Genomic DNA, 23,112 nt, shown 5'->3' on the forward strand with positions numbered 1-23,112 from the left:
TGTGTGTGTGTGTGTGTGTGTCTGTCTGTCTGTCTGTCTGTCTGTCTGTCTATCTATGGCAAGCAGAAAGTCTCATAGAAAGTAGGAGAGAGAATTGAAGCTTAGGATGTGGATGTTAACATGCATAGTATCATGAGTGTATTGGCTGCCCAACTCTAAAAGTGCCTTTTGAAATATTAAATTTCAGTTTTGTTGAAATTGCGAGGCAATGGTGGTGCTTGCCTTTAATCCAACCTAGAACTTGGGAGGCTGAGGTGGGTGGATCTTTTTGAGTTCCAGGACAGACAGGGCTCCATAAAGAAACTCTACCTCAAAAACCAAACCAAACACAAGTTTTGTTGAAATTGTGCATACATTTCTACGTTTTATATTTTGTTCCTTTACTATCATTCTTTGAAAATTGGTGTTAACACACAGGTGTTTTTGTTGTTGTTGTTTTGTGCTAATGTATCTACTAATATTGTGTGTGCGTGTTTTAAATTTTATTTTTAATTCTTTGCAAAACAACACAGAAAGAGGCCTTGGCATATGTGACCAGAGTAGCATGCACTTTGATTATATTTGGCTGAAGCTGTACATGCTAGAGGACTAAGTCCATACTTCATCATAAAACATTTCCTCTGTTTGCTTTACATTTTAATTGAATGAGAAAAACATTGCTAATGCCTTAGTACAGTGATGAATTAAGGTCTAGTTATTCTAGGTGTGGTGGTGCACGCACCCTGATAATCTCTTCTATGGCCGAGGGAGGAGGATCATGAGTTCAAGGCTATCTTGGACTACGTAGCACCTAGGGAGCTAGCACTGGTTTAAAAAAAAAAAAAAAAGATCAAGTTGGTATCAATCCCAGGACTTGAGAGGCTAAGGCTGAAGGATTGCAGCAAATTCAGGACAAAACCTGGTCTACAATTCCAGACTAGTCAGGGCTGCATAGCTAGACCATCGGTCAAAAAAACTAAGCCAAAACATTAAAAGGGCTGGTCATTCTAGACTTATTTTTTAAAGCTTTAACTTCATTTTTTTCTCCTTATAAGGAACCTTAAAAGTATTATATCCAGCTTCTTTTTCTTTGCCCTTCAGACTTTTTGTCCAGTATGATTTCTATGATGATGACTTTATATTTATTTTGAAAGGAAGTATAGTGCTTTCTACATTGTAGGTATTCCGCTTTATTTGTATACACACACATCTATGTGAACATACATATATAGAATGTCTATTCTACATATTACTTCATGTTCCTTCATGTTACTCTTGTGCCATGGGTTCATCTTGTATTCAAGGTTTGCTGGTGGATAAAATCATACCATTTTTTTTTTTTTCTGTTTAATCATCATAGCAACTCAGCAAAGTGGTAGTTTGGGAGGGAATATGGGAATATGGGAGCAACAACTAAGACTAAGGACCATTTGAGGGATTATATGGAAACCTGTTATTATAGAAGCTTACATTTCATAAATATAAAATGTAAGTGGAGTTGGGAGACAGCGCCCCAACATGACATCTTAGACCAAATGAAATGGATTCAGTTCGAGGAATAGATTTCATGTAGCCTTTAGCCAGCGGGGCCCCATGGAAACTCCCATACATCTCAGATAATAGCCAAGACTATTGGTTGTTCTCTGCAAATTGATGGCAATACCCTATTGCTGAAGCCAGCACTTCTCATCCAACACAGAGAAGTCAGGCTGGTGCCTAGCTAGAGGTTTCACGGCTACGGAGTAGCCTTCAGGGTACTCCAGAGGAGGAAAGCCATCAACTCAGCTCCAGACTCTGTGACCACAACCCTGATCTGCCTGGTAGAATAAACACTGTGGGTTTAACCATCCACCCTGACTGGGTTTAAGGACCACTCCTCGAGGTGGAACTCATGACTGACAATGCTAGGGTGACCAAGAACCTGAGACTAGATAGATCATGGGCCTAGAGGAAAAGCAAATTCTATCTGCTCTGCTGAAGGAACACAGCAATAAATTGACTCCTCACGACACTGTTATGCCCATAGATCAGTGCTGGCTCAGCCATCTTCAAAGAAGTTTCTCCTTGCAAAACATTGGAACTAACTCAGAGCCCCACAACTGGACAGTGTGGAGAGAGTAAGAGGACTTGGAGCACTCAATCCTAAATGAAATGTCTTTATCCAACCCCTCCCCTTAGGGCTTAGGGATTTATGCAGAAGAAGAACTGGGAAGACTCTAAGAGCCTGAGATGATGGGTGACTTCAAGGAAATAGTATCTTTCAGCCACAACAGGACCTATGCACATTTGAATTATAGAGACTGGTTGCACGTACAAATTCAAGCCTGGCTAGGTCCAAGTGCTAGGAGGGAGAACCAAGAAGCTAGCTGCAATTGATACCCACTTGGCAAAGGAAAAAAGTAGTTTTCTACAGTTGGCTATCACTGGGTATATTAACCACATTTCAGGATATGCCCCATGCCTGGTAGTAGTATTCAACAGAAAATAAACTCAGTGGCATTTTTGTAGACTTTTTTTGTCTCATACTGCTTTGGGATTTTTGGTTTTTTTGTTTTTGTCTTGATGGTCTTTTGCTTGTATGTTTTGGGTTTTGTCACTCATCCTCAACCCCGCATACCCTCATACAGGATTTCTCTCTGTAGCCCTGGCTGTCCTGGAATTTACTCTGTAGACCTGGTTGGCCCCCAGACTCAGGGATTTTCCTGCCTCTGCCTCCCCAGTGCAGGGATTATAGGTATGCACCACCACCCAGCTTGGTTTCTGTTTTTGTTGGAGGTTTTTTTTTTTTGTTTTGTCTTGGTTTGGTTTTGGTTTTTGGTTTTTCATGACAGGGTTTCTCTGTGTACCTCTGGCTATCCTGGAACTCACTCAGTAAGTAGACCAGGCTGGCCTCGAACTCAGAAATCCGCCTGCCTCTGCCCTCCAAGTGCTGGGATTAAAGGTGTGCGCCACCATTGCTATTCTTTAGTTCTTGATTCCTAGAAAACTACAATGACTAAAATAATTACTGAAGAGAAAGAGTTGTTTCTAGTTTTGGATGACCAACCATAAGTCAGTTGAATTTGAATTATGAGTGCTTGGACATGAAAGTACTTTTGTTTCTGGCTATGGTGGTGAAATTGTCTCTTTATGTAAACAGAAAACAGAACAAAGGATAGGAAGCAGTTTGTGGGTGTATAAGACAGTGTATTGCAGAGAATAGTAGAACACACTCAGATATGAGAAGGAATTGCTGGGGAAGAAAACTCTGAAGGGATGAGTGAGGTAGTGATATGTAAGTGATAGTGGCCACAGAGACCAGTGCCAGCCCACATCTTGGGTAAGCTTTGTATTGTTTCTTAAAGATTTGGAGCAGACCGATTTTCTGAGGGGTGATGAATCAGCTGTTTTCAGATAATAACAACAGAACCTGTAGGAATGTGATCCCTGAGAGGAGTGGAGCCTGTAGTAAGGTGAACTCTTGATTACCATGGATGAACTGTTTTTACACTTGAAAAGTTTTCCCCTTTCTGAATAAGTGTATCTGCTATCCCCTTTCTGCTTGTTGATTTTGTGGATAATAGATAGCATAGCTTTTAAGCCAGTACTTAGTCAAGTTATATAGATATGCGGGTCTAACACTATGGCAGAGGCTGTGATTTTAGACGCTATGCTGATGCCATTGCTTGCACCATTGAAAGTACAAGGAACCAGTGTGTCTGAGCTGATGGTTGGGAGCTTGAATTTCAAAGCTCAAGGCATTAAAATTTTCAGCGCCACTCCCTGCTGTGTAGAGTGTTTCCATAGGCTTTGTTTTTTCAAAAACAAGTTAAGCATGTTTGAACCATTGTGTGGATTTATTAATGTCTGTTTGTTGCAAATACCTGCTATTGACAGAAGATACATAAGAACCCCACCATATTTGGGATAAATTGTTTTTCCTTATAACCAGGAATGTTAATTTTTCCCCTATTGTCCTTATTTTTATGAGATACTTTTATATGCTAGGGTGCCATCTCACAGGGACGAAGCAGAATTGCCCTTTACTCCATTGTTCTGTTGAAGCATAGGCTCCTTTCCTTGAGTGAAGTTGCAGCAGCACTCGGGAGTGGATGCTCCTGGCCTACCCAGTGTTTGTCTCTTGGGCTTTGGGTGACTTTTGAGGGAAGCTTTTCTAGAGGAATGACTTCTGAACCAACATTGCAAGATTGAACATGGATTAGCCCAGCTGAAGGAAGGGATGAGGGAAGCAGAGAGGAAGGCTTGGAGTACACCAGGGCCTGCCATGGATACCACCCAAGAGACTGGGAACTTTGAGTTATCTTTTCTTCAGGATTCCCCACCCCTCCAGAACCTCTTCATAATTAATTAAGGCAACAGATCTGTCAGGACTTCATTGAAAGACAGTTATGACAAGGTTGGTGTATAAACTTGTCAGCAGGCTGTGACTTATTCTTTTTATTTTCTAGGGCTTACCACATTGTCCAATAGACCTTTAGTAAATGTTTACTTGAATAATTTAAGGGAAAGCAGGGTTCAAAACAGAAAATGTTTTTTAAAAGTTTTTTTTTTAAGATTTTATTGTTATGATCTTAAATTAGTGTCTGTGTGGGGTTTATTTACATGAGTGCAGGCTCCTGTGGAGGCCAGACAGACGCATCAGGTCTCTCTGGAGCTAGACCTAGAGGCTGCCAGAGGTGTTTCTAGGACTTAAATTTAGGTCTCTATAAGACCAGTATGTGGTTTTAATTACTGAGCCCCTATTACATTTATTTTTAATTATATTTATTTATTTGTGTGTGTGTGTGTGTGTGTGTGTGTGTGTGTGTAAATGTGCATGTTGAGGTCAGAAGACAGTGGCAGTCAGTTTTTGCCTCCCACCGTGGTAAAACTTGGTCGTCAGGCTTGGTGGCAAGCACTTTTATACAACAAGCTATATTACAGGTTGAGCCATTTCATTGACCATAAGAAAATGTTTAGCATTTTTACTTGTGACCATATGTGACTCTTCCTTTCTCTCCAATGTTTTGGGGAGGTTTGGTAGAAGTTTTAACTGTTGGGTAATTGGAAATCTTGAAATGAAATCAGGCCTATTTCTATGGTTTGGCTGGCATGCTGATGGGAAAGGAAGCCATGGCTGGTCTTGTAGAAATGTGTCAGACAGCTTTAGCTATTCAGCTTCCACAAACATACATGCTTGTGAATGGTCTTTTTGCCCTAAGATGACAACAGTTTTCTTGCAACTATCCCATGTAGTAATTATTTAATCAGAACACATGAATATGGTATTTATTGCTTTTCACTTCTTACAGTGATTTAGGTACATATTTTCTTGAATTTATGGACATGACTTTTTAAAAAGATTTATCTATTTATTTATTTTATGTATATGAGTGCTCTATCTGCATGTACACCTGCATGACAGAAGAGGCATCAGAGTTCATTATATATGGTTATAAGCCACCATATGGTTGATGGGAATTGATTTCAGGACCTCTGGAAGAGCAGCCAGTACTCTTAACCACTGAGCCACCTCTCCAGCCCTGACATGACATTTTTATTCTGTTGAATCAAAACATGCTGTAAGAGAAAGTTCTGTGTACATTGAGAAAAAAAATTTTTTTTAAAAGATTTATTTATTTTATGTATGAGTACACTGTAGCTGTTCACATGGTTGTGAGCCTTCATGTGGTTGTTGGGAATTGAATTTAGGACTTCTACTCGCTCCAGTCAACCACACTCACTCCTGTTGGCCTCGTTCGCTCTGTCCCAAAGATTTATTATTATAAGTAAGTACAGACCCATTACGGGTTGTTGTGAGCCACCATGTGGTTGCTGGGTTTTGAACTTAGGACCTTCAGAAGAGCAGTCAATGCTCTTACCTGCTGAGCCATCTCTCCAGCCTGAGAAAAATATTTTTTTAGACAAAGTTTCTCTGTGACATAGTTGCCACTATCTGAGGCAGTGTGTTGAAGCAGCTCATGTGATGATCAATACAGCTGCTGTAACTGTTGTGTTAGTCAGTGGAGGTCTTTTGTAACTAAACTTTGAAACTTAGAACTATGCAAGACCTTTATGACAACAGTGTAAAACAGAATTGTCCACAAGTATTCTCACACATGATAGTCTTAAGAAGAGCAAGGTACTAGCCATTGTGCAGAACTAGAACAATAACATTGTCAATATAATTGTACATGTTTCTTTGTGCCCATTGTGCTTATAGGGAGCTATCCTTAGTTGTCCTCCACTTATTTTTTAAGACAATGTCTCTCACTGAACCTGGAACTAGTTTGGATAACTTGGGACCAGAAAGCCATAGAATTCTTCCTGTCCCAGCGCTGTGATTACAGACTCTTGCCACCACACCAGTTCTTTAGGTGGAGTGTGAACTTAGGTCCTTATACTTGAATGGCAAGTGCTTTACTGACAGCTATCTATCTCCGTAGCCCTTTATTTACTATTTTTCAAGATAAAATATGGCATACATTGTAGATTTCAGCAGTGGAGAAGCTGAAGCAGGAGGATGGCTTGAGCCAGTTGAAACCTGCTTGAGCAATACCATATCTCAAAATAAAAGTATAAAGCCCATATTAAAGTTAAACTTAAATGTAAATTAACAAAGAGCTTACTCTCATCTGACCTCTCCCCCAAATTAAAAAGGAAAGAAAGAAAAATGTTAATAGATATTTCTGTAGAAACCATAACACAGTAAAGTCATGTATTGTAAATAGCAGACTCTTGTACTGAACCAGGTAGTGAAGCACAATTCAGAGATATTATTTGTCCTAGTCAGGATTACCGTTGTTGTGATGAAACACTATGACAAAAAAAGCAAGTAAGGGAGGGAAGAGTTCATTTGGCTTAATCTTCCACATCACTGTTACTTATTGAAAAAGTTAAGACAGGGACTCAAGCAGGGGAGAAACCTGGAGGCAGGATCTAATGCAGAGACCATGAAGGGGTGCTGCTTCCTGGCTTGCTCCTCATGGCTTGCTCAGTCTGCTTTCTTATAGAACCCAGGACCAGCATCCCAGGGACAGGCCACAGTGGATCACTAAGTAAGAAAATGCCCTACAGTGGGCCTTCTGGAGGCATGTTCTTGGCTGAGGCTTCCTCCTTCTCAGTGACTCTGGTTTGTGTGAAGCTGACATAGACTAGCCAGCACATTATTTAACAATATAAGTCCTTATATGAAAAGGGAAATTCAAGTTCATGGGATCTTGAAATGTAATAATTAAATGTATTACAGTTTTACTTTGTGTGGCGGGGAACTGTCTGCCGGAGTGTACAGGTGGTCAGAGGGCAACTTGGAGTAGTCAGTTCTGTCCATCCATCACGTGGCTTCCCGGAATCATGGTTGTCAAGCTTGCTGGCAAGTACTTTTAATCTGCTGTGCCTTCTCTCCAGACATTTTAGTTTAACAGGGTTGGGGGATTTTCTTTAGGGGTAACACTTTGCTTTATTTTGTTTCAGAGTTCTGCATCAGTAGACCAGTTTTACAGTGCTCACTTCATCTAGGATGAGATTTTGCTATTATCTCCTGTATTGGTTACTTTCCGGATTGTTTTATAAAGTGCATGGAAGAAGGAAAGCAGGATTTATATAGCACACAGTTTGAGGGCATGCAGTCTATCATGGCTGAAGGACAGGTTGGTGGCAGCAGACGTGTGGCTGCAGGAGCTTGCTCGTTTCTGGACAGATCAAGGAGTAGACACAGAGCCAAAACCAGGCAGGAATGTAAACTTCAAGGCCTTCCCCCGCAGTGACCCAGCTTCCTCTAGCTAGGCCTTTCCCACAACCTCTCAGGGCAGCACAAGGAGCCTGTGGGGACATTTTGCATTTTGACATCTTTGAATATGGTGTTCTGTCCAGATAAGTTATGCAGAGTGTAACTTTGTCACTGTGAGTGGCAAAACACTGAGCAGCACTGTGAAGCTGTGAGAGTACCACATAAGGTCTTTGCTGCATTCACTTGCCTTCACAGCATGGAAGTTGCCAGGTATAATATGTAAATGTCTGTGTTACAACAAAATTTTACTTATGGGTACTAAAATTTGAATTTTATGTAATTTTTCTATATTTAAGAATAAGTTGATTCTTTTTCTAACCATTTAAAAATATACATGCAAATTAGTAGGGTGAGGACCAGATTTGGCCTGTGGCCTGTAGCCTTCCTAAACTTAGGTATAAAATATGAAAAAATCTCAAAACCTAATAGTAATTTTTATATCTTTTCATCATTTTATTTAAAAACATAGTACTTAGATACAAAAACCAACCAACCAAACAAGCAAAAAAACATCAGGCTTGGGAGGCAGAGGACAGCCTGGTCTCCAGAGCTAGTTCTAGGATAGCCAGGGCTACACAGAGAAACCCTATCTATGGGAAAAACAAAAACATAAACAAAAAATCACATGTATGGTGCTAAAGGGCATTAAGGTTTATTTTGGTTTATCAAGGCTTGGTCTGTTTTGTTAACAGAATTAAAATGTAAACAATGATTTAGTTATTAACTAGAATTCTGGGATTTACACTATTGTAGGTTTCTTTAGAGTGAACAGTTTCTTCTGTGTGTACAGTGCATGCATTTGTACACGTTTAAGAGAGCGTGTGTACACGAGTGTGTACAGTGAATGCATTTGTACACGTTTAAGAGGGCGTGTGTACACGAATGTGGAGGCCAGAGGTTGACATTGGGTGTCTTCAAGAAAAAAACCTTGCTGGCTACCAGGAAAATAACCAATTCTGTAGAAAATTTCTGGGCTCATTCCCTAGAGATTTGACTTGATAGATTTAGGGTGGGGTCCAGGAGTGTACACTGGTAGAAAAGAACCCCAAGAAACCAGGATTCAAATTTTAATATAACAGCAAGCAGCCAGCTACACAGCACCACATCACTGTCTCTTTTCCATTTTCTCATTATTTTACAAATGAGAATACCTATTTAATTGATGCTAAATAAATGATAACACAAATGTGAAGAAGGGGCATTAATGATGAAATTAGGGCTGGATTTCTGTTATTCCTTTGATACCGATTGCTTTGTATTTCCATATAAAATTGGTCGTCTTTCAGTCTTGTCTTTTTCCTCTTTTAGTAGTAAATGTCTCCCTTCTGTAGCCCTCCTCCCATTAACACCTGTTTCTCAAGTGTGCCCTGTGATGTTATTCTTAGGACCCACCTTCTCTTTGCTCTGGCTGGCTCTGATCTAGAAGTACTAAGTCCCTTCAGTTTGCTTATGGAGAGAGTTCTTGCATTTGTGATTCTGGAGAAACCCAGTTTTGGGTCACAGCATGGTCAAGGCCATTTTAGGAAATAAAAAGCAGCTGAGTTCTTGGGGCCAACAAGCATTAGGGGAAATTTACCAGGGAGTAGAAGTTTGAAGCTGAATATTGGCACATACTTGCTCTGTGTTCAGAATCTTGTGCCAAGATTTAAACACTCCCTGGGCTGAATCCTGTGCTTTTGTGTTTGTTTGTTTTTATTTCAGTTACCTTCATCCTAATTCTCGAATTGTCATCTCCTATTTTGGGTTGATTTGTTTTAAGGTCTCTAAGTGTAGTAGTTACTGTAAATGCCTGGTCGCGCTAGCTTACTGCTTGTTTTACTTTGCTTCTTAGACTGTTTGATTCAGTTTCCTCCTTTCTGTGGTATTTTTCTTAAAAAAATAATTGTCAGAGATTGTCTTTGGTTGTTTTTGTTTTTTTGAGACAGGGTTTCTCTGTATAGCCTTGGCTGTCCTGGAACTCACTCTGTAGACCAGGATGGCCTCGAACTCAGAAATCCGCCTGCCTCTGCCTCCCACGTGCTGGGATTAAAGGTGTCTTTGGTTGTTAAGTCATCTTTATCTGATTCCCAGTGTTTCACCCTTTTGTAGGTGTACATTTACCACAACAGATGGTGTGGTGACAACTTTAGGAAGTCATTTTCCCTTTCTCTAGGGATTGAATAGGTTGCCAGACTTGGTAGCAAATGATTTTTTACTTGCCGAGCTACCTTGCTGGCCCCAAGGTATCATAAACTGTCAGTTTCATTCTGAAGACTCTATCTCTTACTGGTTCTGGAAGACAGTCATCATTTTGAACATTTTCTTGCAGATTTATCCTCCTGAATTTACATTGCATACATGTTGCAGTAAATATCTCATTAGTCCTTCTTCCATTTCTTCTTTCTTTCTTTCTTTCTTTCTTTCTTTCTTTCTTTCTTTCTTTCTTCCTTCCTTCCTTCCTTCCTTCTTTCCTTCCTTCCTTCCTTTCTTTCTTTTCTTTTCTTTTCTTTTTCTTTTTTGGTTTTTCGAGACAGGATTTCTCTGTGTAGCCTGGCTGTCCTGGAACTCACTCTGTAGACCAGGCTGTCCTCAAACTCAGAAATCCACCTGCCTCTGCCTCCCAAGTGCTGGGATTAAAGGCATGTGCCACCACTGCCTGGCTGGTTTGTATTTTATTTAATGTTTGTGTCACCTTTTTGAGTAATTGCTTTTACTCAAAAAAATTTAAATTTCTCAGTTCACTAATTAATTCATTCTTATAAGCTTTCCCCCTTGTTTGTTCATTCATTCCTTTCTTTCTCTCTTTCTTTCTCTCTTTCTCTCTCTCTCTCTCTTTCTTTCTTTCTTTCTTTCTTTCTTTCTTTCTTTCTTTCTTTCTTTCTTTCTTTTGGTATTTGTTTTCAGAATGGAGCTTACTATATAGTCTTCTTTGGCCTAGAAGTTGATGTGTTGTAGACTAACCTGGCCTTAAGCTCACAGATCCCCCTGCTTCAGCCCAGCAGGTGATAGGTTTAAAAGCATGTGCCATCAATTCTAGCCCACAAATTCTTTTAAGCTTTATTTAATGTCTAATGTATATAGTGGACCTTGTTTTTCTTTCTAGTTCTGTAGTTGTAACAGATCAAAGCCAGGGCCTCATGCATGCTAGGTCTGTGCTTTGGTTTCTACTGAGCTGAATTTCCAATCCCAGCAGTCCTTTTAAAAACTTCACTTATTATTACTATACATAAATCTTATGATAGCTATGTATAAGGCACACGTATCACAGCTTCTGTATGTGGAGAGATCCAAAGACCACTTTGTAGAGTCAATTCTTTCCTTTATCTTTTTGTGATCTGAGAATTGGACTCAGGTCATCAGGCTTTATCGGCAAGTACTTTTAGCTGTTAAAACATTTCACTGGGAACTGGGGGTAGCCACCAGCAAGTCCCAGATGCCAGAAAAGCAAGAGGCTCACAGGAACCCAACAGGGATGAGATTAGCTGAAATGCCCAACAGAGGAGAGGGAGAACCTGTAGAGACCATATCCAGAGGTTAGGCAAGGCCCCCGGTTGGAGGATGGGATCACCCACTCATCTCCAAATTTTTAACCCAGAATGGCTCTTTGTCTAAAGGAAATACAAAGTGTGGAGCAGAGTCTGAAGGAATGACAATCCAGAGACTGCCCCACCTGGGGATCCATCCCATATACAGACACTAAACCCAGACACTATTATGGATGTTAAGAAGTGCTTGCTGACAGGAGCCTGATATGGCTGTCTCCTGAGAGGCTCTGCCAGTGCCTGACAAATACAGAGGTGGAGGCTCGCAGCCATCCATTGGACTGAGTACAGGGTCCCCAGTGGAGTAGTTAGAGAAAGGACTAAATTGCTGAAGAGGTTTGCAACCCCATAGGAAAAACAACAATATCAACCAACCAGACTCCCCAGAGCTCCCAGGGACTAAACCACCAACCAAAGAGCATACATGAAACGACCCATGGGTCCAGGCACATATGTAGCAGAGGATGGCATTGTTGGGCATCAATAGGAGGAGAGGCCCTTGGTCCTATGAAGGCTTGATGCTCCAGTGTAGGGGAATGCCAGGGCGGAGTGAGTGGGTGGGGGAACACCCTTATAGAAGCAGGGGGAGGGGAATGTGATAGGGAGTTTAAGGGGATAACATTTGAAATGTAAATACATAAAATATCCAATTAGAAAAAAGAAAGTGCTACCAAGTTAGAATGGATATAAACACATGGGAAAAAAAAAACGCCGGGCGGTGGTGGTGCACGCCTTTAATCCCAGCACTTGGGAGGCAGAGGCAGGCGGATTTCTGAGTTCGAGGCCAGCCTGGTCTACAGAGTGAGCTCCAGGACAGCCAGGGCTATTACAGAGAAACCCTGTCTCGAAAAACCAAAAAAAAAAAAACAAAAAAAAAACAAAAAAACAAAAACACACATTTCACTGTTAGGGAGTTGTTTGCCCATACCTCTCTCAGTCAGGAACTGTATTTTCTAAGGGTCTTTATTCATATTTGTCTTTTTAGAGTCAGACTTAGAGTATGCATAGCTAGTTGCTAAGGAGAAATACTAGGCTGAAGTCTAAAGGTTCTAAGCTAACAGTATTTGCTTATTTTAAAATATACTACATATGAAATGATAGTGTATAGCTCTTTGGAATCAGCCGTGAGTTGTGCTATCAATACCTTGCTCCTTCTGTTCCTGTGGTCAGGGTTTTGGGTTGAGTCTGGGCTTTGCATATCAGCTTGTTCTTATTTAGTTTGCTTTTGCATATTTAAGTTGGAGAACTTCTATAAAGCTTCAAACTTTCTTTTAAATGAACACTTTTGCTTTATTCCTAGGTGACAAAACTCGCCCACCTTCCTCAAGCCCCTCCAGTATCATCCGACGCACATCCTCCCTGGATACCCTCGCAGCTCCATACCTTGCTGGACACTGGCCCCGAGACAGTCGTGGGCAAGCTGCACCCTGCATGAGGGACAAGGCCACACAGGTAGGCTTCTTTCACTTTTTCTCTGAAGCATTGAGTGCACACCAAAATTTCCTCAGAAGCTTTTCAGAAGTACAGGTTTCCAGGCCTACCTTCCAGATACTCGTCTGGATTTGTTTGGCCTGGGAGTGTGAATTTCTAAAAGTTCTCAAAAGTAACTCCCATAGACATATATAATTATGAACATATTTCCCCCTATTTATTTCTTAGAAGTTAGGTTACAGCCTAACAATATTTTCATGTCTGGACTTGGACTCAAAAATTTGTAATAGTAGGATTATTCTGCGTACTGTTTATTTTTGTGCCCCCAAACTTTCATATATTGGGAGAACTATATTACATTGTTGATTTTGTGTGTGTGTGTGTGTGTGTGTGTGTGTGTGTGTGTGTGTGTTTGTGCTCACACGTCTGCATGCTTATACTATAGACTGCTAGAGTGCATATAGAAATCAGAACACAACTTTGTGAAGTCAATTCTTACTTTCTAACTTTACATGAACTCTAGAGATTAAACACCAGTGGTCAGCAGTGCACAATCATACACTGCTAAACCCATTTACTGGCCCCATTGCTAATAGGTTCCATAAATGTAAATACCTCAACAAATGGTGGTCTGAAAGTGAAGTTTCATTTCATTTTACATTTATCAAACTGACTAATTAAGAGGATGTTAGACAGTCAACATATAATAATTTATAAATGTATAGTTAAAGAGTTGAAGTCCAGCCAGAGGTGGTGGCACATGCCTTTAATCTCAGCATTTGGGAGACAGAGGCAGGCAGAGCTCTGAGGCCAGCCTGGTCTATAGAGTGAGCTCCAGGAAAACCAGGGGCTACACAGAGAAACCCTGTCTTGGAAAAAAAATTGAAGTCCAATATTGTACAAGCAGTTCATGATTGCATACTAGTTTAGAGTTTCTTTTTATAGTATTACCACATCATAATTAATTAAACATTTGTACAATCATTTATCCTTTGTTTTCATACTTACTAGACAGTGAATCCCAGTAAGGTCAAGCTGTGTCTGGCTTATTGTTGCTGTTTTCTCAGGGTTATACCTGAATTGTATGCTTGAGGAGATTTTGAGGCGCATTTGCAAAGCAGTGGATCAGCAGCACAGTATTACACTCTTGGTAATGGTAAAGGCAGATAAATTTTTGCATTAAAAAACTGTAATTACAAACTACATTCTACATAGTGGACTTACTCCAAGAAATTTGATTTTATTGGTTAGGCCAGAATAGACAGACAGGTTTGAAAACATAAAGCCTGGCCTGAGCCACTTCAGGAGGGCTGCCGTGTATAGCTGCAAGGTGACTAAAAGGTAGCTAGCAATGTGCCTAAGTTTAAAAGTACCTCATTGAACCTGAGAAGATGCTGGAGCCTCGAAACAGACTATAGCTTTGCAAATAGGCAGTGCTGAAGCCCACTGCGATAACCACATCCAAAAGTCTTTTCCAAACTGTAGTGGCAGGCCTGGGCATGTTACAGGAAGAGTCCAGTGTCCCCATGACTCTGCAAAATAAGAGTAAACCTCTGAAGACCTGGGTGATGGAGTTGTGAGCCCAACCCTGTCCGCAGTCTCCTGTGGGTTCTCCAATTTTAGCTTTTGGTTTTTGTTTTTGTTTTCTTGTTATCTTAAATGGAAGCCATGTTCTATAGCATCCTTGATTGACTGTCATCTAAGATGACTCCCAGAAAAGTGGCACCACCTCTGAGCCTGCATTCCCTTCACTATCCCAGAAGGTACATGCCAGCACCATTCTGCCTGTTCACATCCCGTGACCTCTACCACTTGGAATATGTGTTGAAAATGCCTCCCTCCCTTTATCTGTTATATAAATCATTATACCAGAATTATACTTGTCCATGTGATCTATAATAGCTGCAAGATCCCAAGTTGCATAAAGAGAAGTTCCATCACGTCACATCACAGTGCAGGTAGAAGAGAGATCTACATTACCCTATATTGTTATCTGTAGAACTCTTGTTTAAAGTCCCACAACTTTAAGACATTTTGAGCCTTTTTATAATGAAACGATTCTCCTGAATATCCAATAGTATATTTCTAGATACCTGTAAATTGGAATGTACTCTTTAGTGCTCAAGTCCTGAAATCTTTGCCACTGTGAAAATGCTAGTCGATGGAAGAATTCATGTATCAATTTTGCTATATTTTTATCATTTGTTTCTTCTTTATTAATTTGTATATAACTTCCAAGAGTTTTTCAGTCCAATCCTGCGAAGGACTGGACTAGAGCTTTTCTAAATAACCAGACAGTTGGAAAGCAGTTCCCAGGATGCCACACTGTGTGCCCCATCTCCAAAATAAATTATTCTTTTTTTGTTTGTTTTCCAAGACAGTTTCTCTGTGTAGTTCTGGCTGTTCTGGGATTCTATAGACCAGGCTGGCCTTGAGCTCAAATATCTTGCCTGTGTCTGCCTCCCAGGGAATCTGGGACTAAAGTCATACATCACCACATCTGGCTTAAAATAATTTTATTTTTGTTATTTGATGTCCTAAACTTTCTTTTAGATTTTATTTAAAATTTCCTATGATGGTGAATTGCAAATGTCCAACATGAAGGGGTTTTTTTGCACCATTAGGTGAACTGAATTTAACAACCATCTTCTGGGGAAGAATGGAGAAAATGCAGACTCTTTAATCCACATTTTGAGCCATCTTCAATTGCTTGTTGCAGCAATGCCTATGTTACTAATTCTGTTTAGTTTGAGGTTAGAGTCCCGGGACCAGCACCAATTGCCCTCACCACCAAAGCAGATTTACGCTTCTCTGCCACTGTCTGGATTTGATGTTAATGTCTGGTCCTGACTTGTCACTGTTGTTGTCTAGTTAAAAAATTCACAAAAAGCTGAAAATTTGCCACTTTTGGTTTAGAAACTGGAACTGCAAATAGCACTCAAGCTTTCTGTTGGGAGAGCCAGAACACTAGAAAGCAGATAGATGGTTATTGCTGGGTGCTGCACTCCATGTTGGCCCAACCTCTCCACGTGTCCCACCTCTGGGCCAGTTCAGAATTTACAAATAACCTTATTAGTAAAAGAAATGAAAGAAAGGTTAAAACTGATTATAATCAGCTGGTGCTAAGACACTGATGAGTAGTTGATGATGGTTAAAATATGCTAGAGAAATGGCTCAGTGCTTGAGAGCACTGTTCTTACAGAGGACTGGGGTTTATTCCCAGCACCCACATGGTGGCTCACAACAAGTCATACACACATACAAGATGCATATATAGACATGCAGGCAAAACACTCATAACACATAAAATAATAAAATCTTTAAAAATTTAAAATAGTTCTACCACCTCTAATTTTTGTAGCATACATTATTTAATAGAAAAAGTCTGGTATGCTGTTGTTAAATACTTTTTGTTAAAATAACTTTTTTTCTCCTCTATAATAGACCGAGAGTGCATGGGCTGAAGAATATGAAAAGAAGAAAGGGTCTCATAAGCGCTCGTCATCCTGGGGCAGTACAGAACAGCTTAAAGAGGTCAGCAAAATGTTCTATGGAAGCAGAAGTTTGGCTTTCCCAATTTGCTAGTTCCTTAAAGTTGTGGGCTGCAAATGTCATTTTCCTGGCACAGGGAGGGTATTTATGTGTGCATGCATATCTGTGTGAGGATATGTGTGCCTTCATGAATGTGTGAAAACCAGAGGGTGATGTCAGGTGTCCGCTGCTTTCACCTTTTAGAGATAAGGTCTCTGACTGAACTTACCACAGTCTTAGTTGTACTGACTGGCCAATGAGCCTTAGGGATCCATCTGCCTTTCCTCCTGTTAATCCCACTGAATGACAGTAAAGACTGTCACCCAAATTATTTGGTCAAATTAAGCAAGCTTTATTTTCTGTCTAGTGGGGTTATCTCTCTAAAATGGGGCTTGAAATATTTTTGAAAATAAAGCATTGAACATAGTAAAAAAAAGTGTAGCTTGTATATTTCCAAAAAACTCTAAGGTTAGAGGGCTCACCTGGAGTTGAGGGATTTCCAGAGGAATCTTGGTAATGTAAGAACTTAGCTGAACATTTTAAAATTATTTGACAGAACATCTTATCAGGGTGCATTCAAGGTATGAGTTAATTCTATAGGGTAGAGAGCATGTCAACTTGAATTTTGCAGCAAGCAGAAGTAAACTTGTTCTGTCCTTATAACAAAACAGTTTGTATCCATAAGTCCAGCTGGTCCATCACTCCCAGCACAGGGTTAGTAGATGAGCATGGGTACTGGAGGTCTGAACTCAACTGTTTAGTGCTTATATAGCAAGCACTTTACCACTAACAGCTTAGTGTACCTTCCCCTCCTTTACTTGAGAAGGTAACTGTGTTGAGGTTTGAAGCCAGACATTAGTGGATACCTATAATCTCAGTAGTCGGGGAATTGAGGCAGGAGGATTGGATTACTGAGTTTTGGGCCTGCTGAGCCACGTCCCCCTCAAAAAAATAAAAATAAAATAAAAATAAGATTTGAACAGAAAATGTGCATGTATTAACCTGATGATGCAAGGCTTGCTTTAAATAGGAAAGTTTGTATGCATCTAGAAATATATACAGACATCAGACTTAACAAAATTAGTGTCATTAAGAAACTGGCATTTTTCTGTATATGATAGTGTTTTTGAAATTTAGTAACTTGATAATGGATAGCTTTGTGTTATTGTTTTCTGTGTATATAATTAATGTCATTTCAGTTTACCCATAGTAGAAGTAAAAGAGAAAAATTCAGTCAGAGGAGAATAATGAGATAGCCATTAAAACTGGATTTGTAGCTAGGCATGTTGGCACATGCCTTTGATCCCAGCACTTGGGAATAGAAAGCAGATGATCAAGAATAGAGGGCTAATCTTGATGTGGTGGTTTGAATTAATATCTTCTATAATCTCATGCATTTCAATACTTTGTCCGAGTCGGTGACACTGCTGGGGGATAAGTTTAAAAGGTGTGGCCTTGCTGGAGAAAGTATGTCGCTGAGGATGGGCTTTGAGGTTTCAAAGTCATGTGCCATTCATTCCCAGTTTGCTCTCTGCTTCATGCTTATAGTAAAAGATGTAAATTCTCAGCTTCTTGTTCCAGCCACTATGTTTTGCACCACCACCTTATAGGATAAAATTGCGGCAAGGGGTAGGATTTACCCTTGGCAGACCTGTGCCAAGCTGTGCCCCTGAGAAAACAATCTACTGTAAGAGGATTATTGGGGGAGAGGAGAACTAAAGGCTGTCCCGGAGTGGGAACAAGATGGAGAGATAGATAGAGGTAGACAAGGGAGGCAGTGAGGGGACGGGACACACACACACACACACACACACACACACACACACACACACACACACACACACACACACACACACACGGCTGGGGGCCCTTTTACTAGCACAGCACACACCTAGTGTATCTGGTGGCAGCAAGTGGTGACATCTGCTGCTGCTAGCTCCCTGAGAGCAGGCCAGCAGGAACACCTATTTGCTAACAGCATCATAGCCACCTTCCCTCTACAACTGCAAGCCCAAACAAACTTCCTCCTTTTGTATTATCTTGACTCATGATATTTTATCACAGTAATACAAAAGTAGCAAATACACTTGGCTAATGATATCCTGGCTCAGAAAATAGCAAACTGTATTTGATACTTAAAGATTTTATTTTATTTTAAGTGTATTTCATGGCCTGGAGTTCTTGTAGCTTCCTTGTTGCTGTGATAAAAACACTTTGACCAAAAGCAACTTGATGAGAAAAGGTTTTATTTGCTTAAGGTGAGACAGAGAAGGAGGGGAGGGAGATGATGAATATGGAGGCAGGAACAAGTTGATCACATTTCATCAAAACAGAGACAGCAGAGTAGAGTAAGCCTCTAAAAGCTCAAAGCCTGTCCCCAGTGATGCACCTCCTCCAGGAAGGCTTACCTCTAAGAGGTTCCATAATTTCCCCAAACCACCAACTTAGGACCAAGTGCTCAAATACATGAGCCTATGGAAGATATTCTCATTCAAATGTACACACTTGGCTTGATTTGTAAATACCATTTTAATTTTTGCATTTGTAAAGGCCGCAAGAGAATAAGTTATTTCTAAGAGCATAATTTAAGTGCTGAAAACTGTTTAATACTTGAGAAACCTCAAGACTAACAACAATGTTAAATGTACTTCTGTTTTTCTTTAAATCTGTACATATATATGCATAAAAATACTGATCATTAGTATGGTTTAAAATTTCAAAGTATTATGGGTGAATTTATTGGTTCTTACTAAGCAAGAATATGTTTTTGTTTAGTGTGAAAAAACACTGTTTCTGCCCATTCTTCCTTTTAGATTGCAAAATTACGCCAGCAACTGCAGAGAAGCAAACACAGCAGCCGTCACCATCGAGATAAAGAAAGGCAATCTCCATTCCATGGCAACCATGCAGCTATTAACCAGAGCCAGGTGAGGAAAGAGATTGCTTCTCTTCTAGGGTGTTTAGAATCATTTAGGATAGAATGTCCAAAACCATGTGTCAAACAGTAGTTTAAGTACTAACTCACAGCCTTTCTCCTTCATCCAAATCTACAAAATAGTATTCCATTTGGGAGGTGTACCCAGTTACAGTTTAAAAGTAGTTTCATTTATTTACTTTGGGACTTTTTTTTTCCAAATAGGGTCTCTTTACAGAGCCTTGGCTGTCTTGAAATTCACTATGTGGAGAAACTTGAACTCACAGACACTCACTTTCTGTGTTTATTCCCCATCATGTTTTTATTCCAGGTCACTTCAGAGTTAAGATTGAATTTTATCAAATTACATGGTAGGAGTTGATAAGGTTTTGAAGTGATTTCTGAATGCCAGTATTACTGTGAGAATTTTTAGCTATGGGATACCGACAAGACTTTAATCTCAGTATTTGAGAGGCTGAGATAGGAAAGTTATTTGTAGCAAGAGCTTTCTCAAACCTAAATCGGCCAGGCATTGTGATGCACACCTTTAATCCTAGCACTCTGGAGGCAAAGAAAAGATAAACACAATCAACAATTTCTTTTGCTTGTTTTTCAACACAGAATCCACCTGCCTCTGTCTCCTGAGTGCTGAGATTAAAGGAGTGTGCCACCATACCCAGTTTATATTCAGCAATTTTTAAATTGAAAAATTATTAACAATATTGTTCCTTAAAAATTGAATTTTCTGCCTGGAGGTGGTGGCGCACGCCTTTAAGCTCAGCAGTTGGAAGGCAGAGGCAGGTGGATTTCTGAGTTCGAGGCCAGCCTGGATTACAAAGTGAGTTCCAGGACACAGCCAGGGCTATACAGAGAAACCCTGTCTTGAAAAAAAAACAACAACAAAAATTGAATTTTTTTTTTTTTTGAAAAAAAGTTTCTCTAAATAGCTTTGGAACTCACTCTGTATACCAGGCTGGCCTTGAATTCATAGAGATCCACCTACCTCTCTGCCTTCCAAGTGCTGGGACTACAGGTGTGTGCCCCCACCACCTAACTAAAATTGAATTTTCTTTTTTTTTTCTTTTTTTTTTCTAATGCAAATGGGTTTTGGAAATCACACTTGGGTTGTCAGGCTTGTCAGCAGGTTCTTTAACTTGCCGAGCCATCATCTCATGAGCCCCGTTTCTGTTTCCCACACTCCTTTCGAATGAAAAGGAATGGACTGTTTCACTAATCACAGAGGCCACTTGTGTGCATCCCAGGGTTGGGACAGAACCTGAGAGAAAAGACTAGCTGACCCACGGGAGATTACTTATGAGGAAGTCTTTCATCTTTAATAATTGTTTTCTATAATATTATTGATTTTTTTTTTAAAGATTTATTTTTATTTATTTTATGTGTATGGGTACACTGTAGCTGTGAGCTATCATGTGTGGCTGCTGTTGATTTCAGGACTTCTGCCAGTCCTACTGGCTCCGGCCCGCTGGCTCTGGCCCCGCTCGTTCCTGCGTAATTTACTGTAGCTGCCTTCAGATGCACCAGAAGAGGGCGTCCGATCTCATTACGGGTGGTTGTGAGCCACCATGTGGTTGCTGGGATCCGAACTCAGGACCTTTGGAAGAGCAGTCAGTGCTCTTACCCGCTGAGCCATCTCGCCAGCCCTGAATTTTCTTAATAAAAATTACTAAGCTTAGTCTTGTGAGTTGTCTTGGAGTGTAGCATGCTCCCAAGCCTGACAAGCTGAGTTCAATTTCAGAATGCATATGATAGAAGAAGAGAACCAATTCTCATAAGTCATTCTCTGAACTTCACACATGTACACACACACACACACACACACACACACACACACACACACACACACACTGTTTAAGAAGAAGGAGGAAGAAGAGGAGTTTGGCTGTGCTAATAACATTTACTCCCAGCACTCAGGAGGCAGGGGCAAGAAGATCTCTGATTTGGAGACTCACTCCTACCCTCACTCCCACCGCCCCAAAAAAGAAAATTTATCTATCTTGAATCTTTATATTTGACAAATAAAGTACCTGTGTGATTGACTTGTGTATTGGTTAACTAACCCCAAAATAGATACATATGCATCTTAACTGTCGTATCAGTCATATTGATGTTTATTTGAGACTCTCAGAACATATTAAGTTATTGATATGATGTTGCTTAGGTAGGTTCTCTTTTTAGTGGAAAAAAAAAAAGCATGTTACCAAGGCTAAACATCCGTATAGTTTATTAAATACTTACTGTCTGATGGTATTGTAGGAAAGGTGGCAATAAAGAAATAATCTCTGAAGTGGGGAGGGGATAGGAGGTTTTCAGAGGGGAAACCAGGAAAGGTTGAAATGTAAATAAAGAAAATATCTAGTAAGAAAAAAAAAATAATCTCATGTCCCCATCAAATCTTACTTTTGAGGGATATAAGTAACTAGTTAATTCTAATAATGTACAATGAATATATTGATAGAAAAGTTCACAGTGCAGGGATAAGCCATCCAGAAAGGCTTCTCAGAGAAAATGTTATCTGATCGATTGTTGAAGTAAGTTGGAGTTAACCCGCCTAACAGACAAGGTCCTGGTCCAGAGGATGGAAGTGAAAGATGAGGAGATACACAGCAGACAGGCCTTGAGGTCTTCACAGACTAGTTAGTAACACACTGTGACTTCATCTTAGTTGTACAAAAGAACATTTTTTTAATGTTGGAAATGAGACTCGTGATCCCAGATGCATTTTATAGTGGTCACCGTAGGCTTATTATGAATTTAGTGTAGGGTAAATAATAAAAGCCAGGAATCATTTAAAGAGTTAGAATTGTGAGTAAGGAATCAGAGTTGACCTGGAATACTGTAGAAACTTAAAACTGGTGAAAAGGTAGTACTAGTTGGAGTCTTTTGAACTGCTTAGTGTAAGTAACTGACACTTAGGTAACTGCTTACTAAATGAAAAGCATCTCCTCAGGATTTGTGTTATTATTGGCAATTAATCTTCATATTGTAATTTAATACTATTAACTCCCATTTAATAGAAAGTTGAGACCCTGAGAGGTTAGTTATCTTAAAGGTCATATGAGACAGGCTTGGGGGTCTCACCTAGACATTCTGATGTGAGACTCTGAGTTTTCACACTTTGCCAGCTGATGGCTGCCAAAATACAGTAATGATGGAGAGATGAATAAATACTGGGGCCAGCTGGGCAATGGTGACGCATGCCTTTAATCCCAGCACTTGGGAGGCAGAGGCTGTCGTATTTCTGAGTTCGAGGCCAGCCTGGTCTATAGAGTGAGTTCCAGGACAGCTAGGGCCACACAGAGAAACCCTGTCTTGAAAAACCAAAATAAATAAATAAATAAATAATAAAGGCTGAGGTCATTTCAGCCTTTGAAGTACAATTCTAAAATTTATCTATCTGAAAGTACATACAAAAGTAGAAACAGGGCCCTAATATCAGGGTGACATTTTAGATTTGTGCCACACCTCATCAGAGAAGACTCTGACTGCAGTGTGTGGCAGCTAATGCAGACCAGAACTGAGATTAACACTGAGATTAACAGAGCACTCAGCCTTCAACAAGACCGCTTTGAGCCTCTAAGGCCCAAGGAACAATTTGGGAGAGGGATTGGAGACATTATAAGAATCAGGGTAATGTCTACTTAAAAGATAACCTCTGGACATGACATAGATTTGGGGCTTCAAACTCACTGCATGCACTCTTTATCTGCATAAAGCCTACATGAAGCTGGGTCCACCAATATATCATTATGCAGTGGTAGAGGAGCCTATGAAGCCCCCACGCCTCACTGAGGGACTATTGGCAATTGATGGTTGTTGGAGGAAGGGGTAGCATTTTCTTGAGTGGTGCAGCCACCCAATAAGTTGCTTCTGTTTTAGTGTATAACCTGTTACTTATGCTTAGGCAACAACCAAATTACTCTAGGTCAGATACAAAAGAGGGTGTGGGT

General features: G+C 40.2%; 1 protein-coding gene and 1 pseudogene across 1 annotated transcript in view; one reads left to right on the forward strand and one right to left on the reverse strand.

The window, feature by feature from the left end:
- The window catches only part of Fam117b (family with sequence similarity 117 member B), a 72,256-nt gene that overhangs the window by 27,645 nt on the left and 21,499 nt on the right, over window positions 1–23,112 (forward strand). The window contains exons 2-4 of the mRNA XM_031367637.1: window positions 12,569–12,720; window positions 16,144–16,233; window positions 19,044–19,157. Of these exons, the coding sequence (XP_031223497.1) occupies window positions 12,569–12,720; window positions 16,144–16,233; window positions 19,044–19,157 (356 nt within the window). The remainder of the gene's footprint in view (window positions 1–12,568; window positions 12,721–16,143; window positions 16,234–19,043; window positions 19,158–23,112) is intronic.
- On the reverse strand, window positions 13,900–15,709 carry LOC116088922 (annotated as a pseudogene).

This window comes from Mastomys coucha, unplaced genomic scaffold (assembly GCF_008632895.1).
Source record: "Mastomys coucha isolate ucsf_1 unplaced genomic scaffold, UCSF_Mcou_1 pScaffold14, whole genome shotgun sequence".
NCBI classification, from domain to species: Eukaryota; Metazoa; Chordata; class Mammalia; order Rodentia; family Muridae; genus Mastomys; species Mastomys coucha.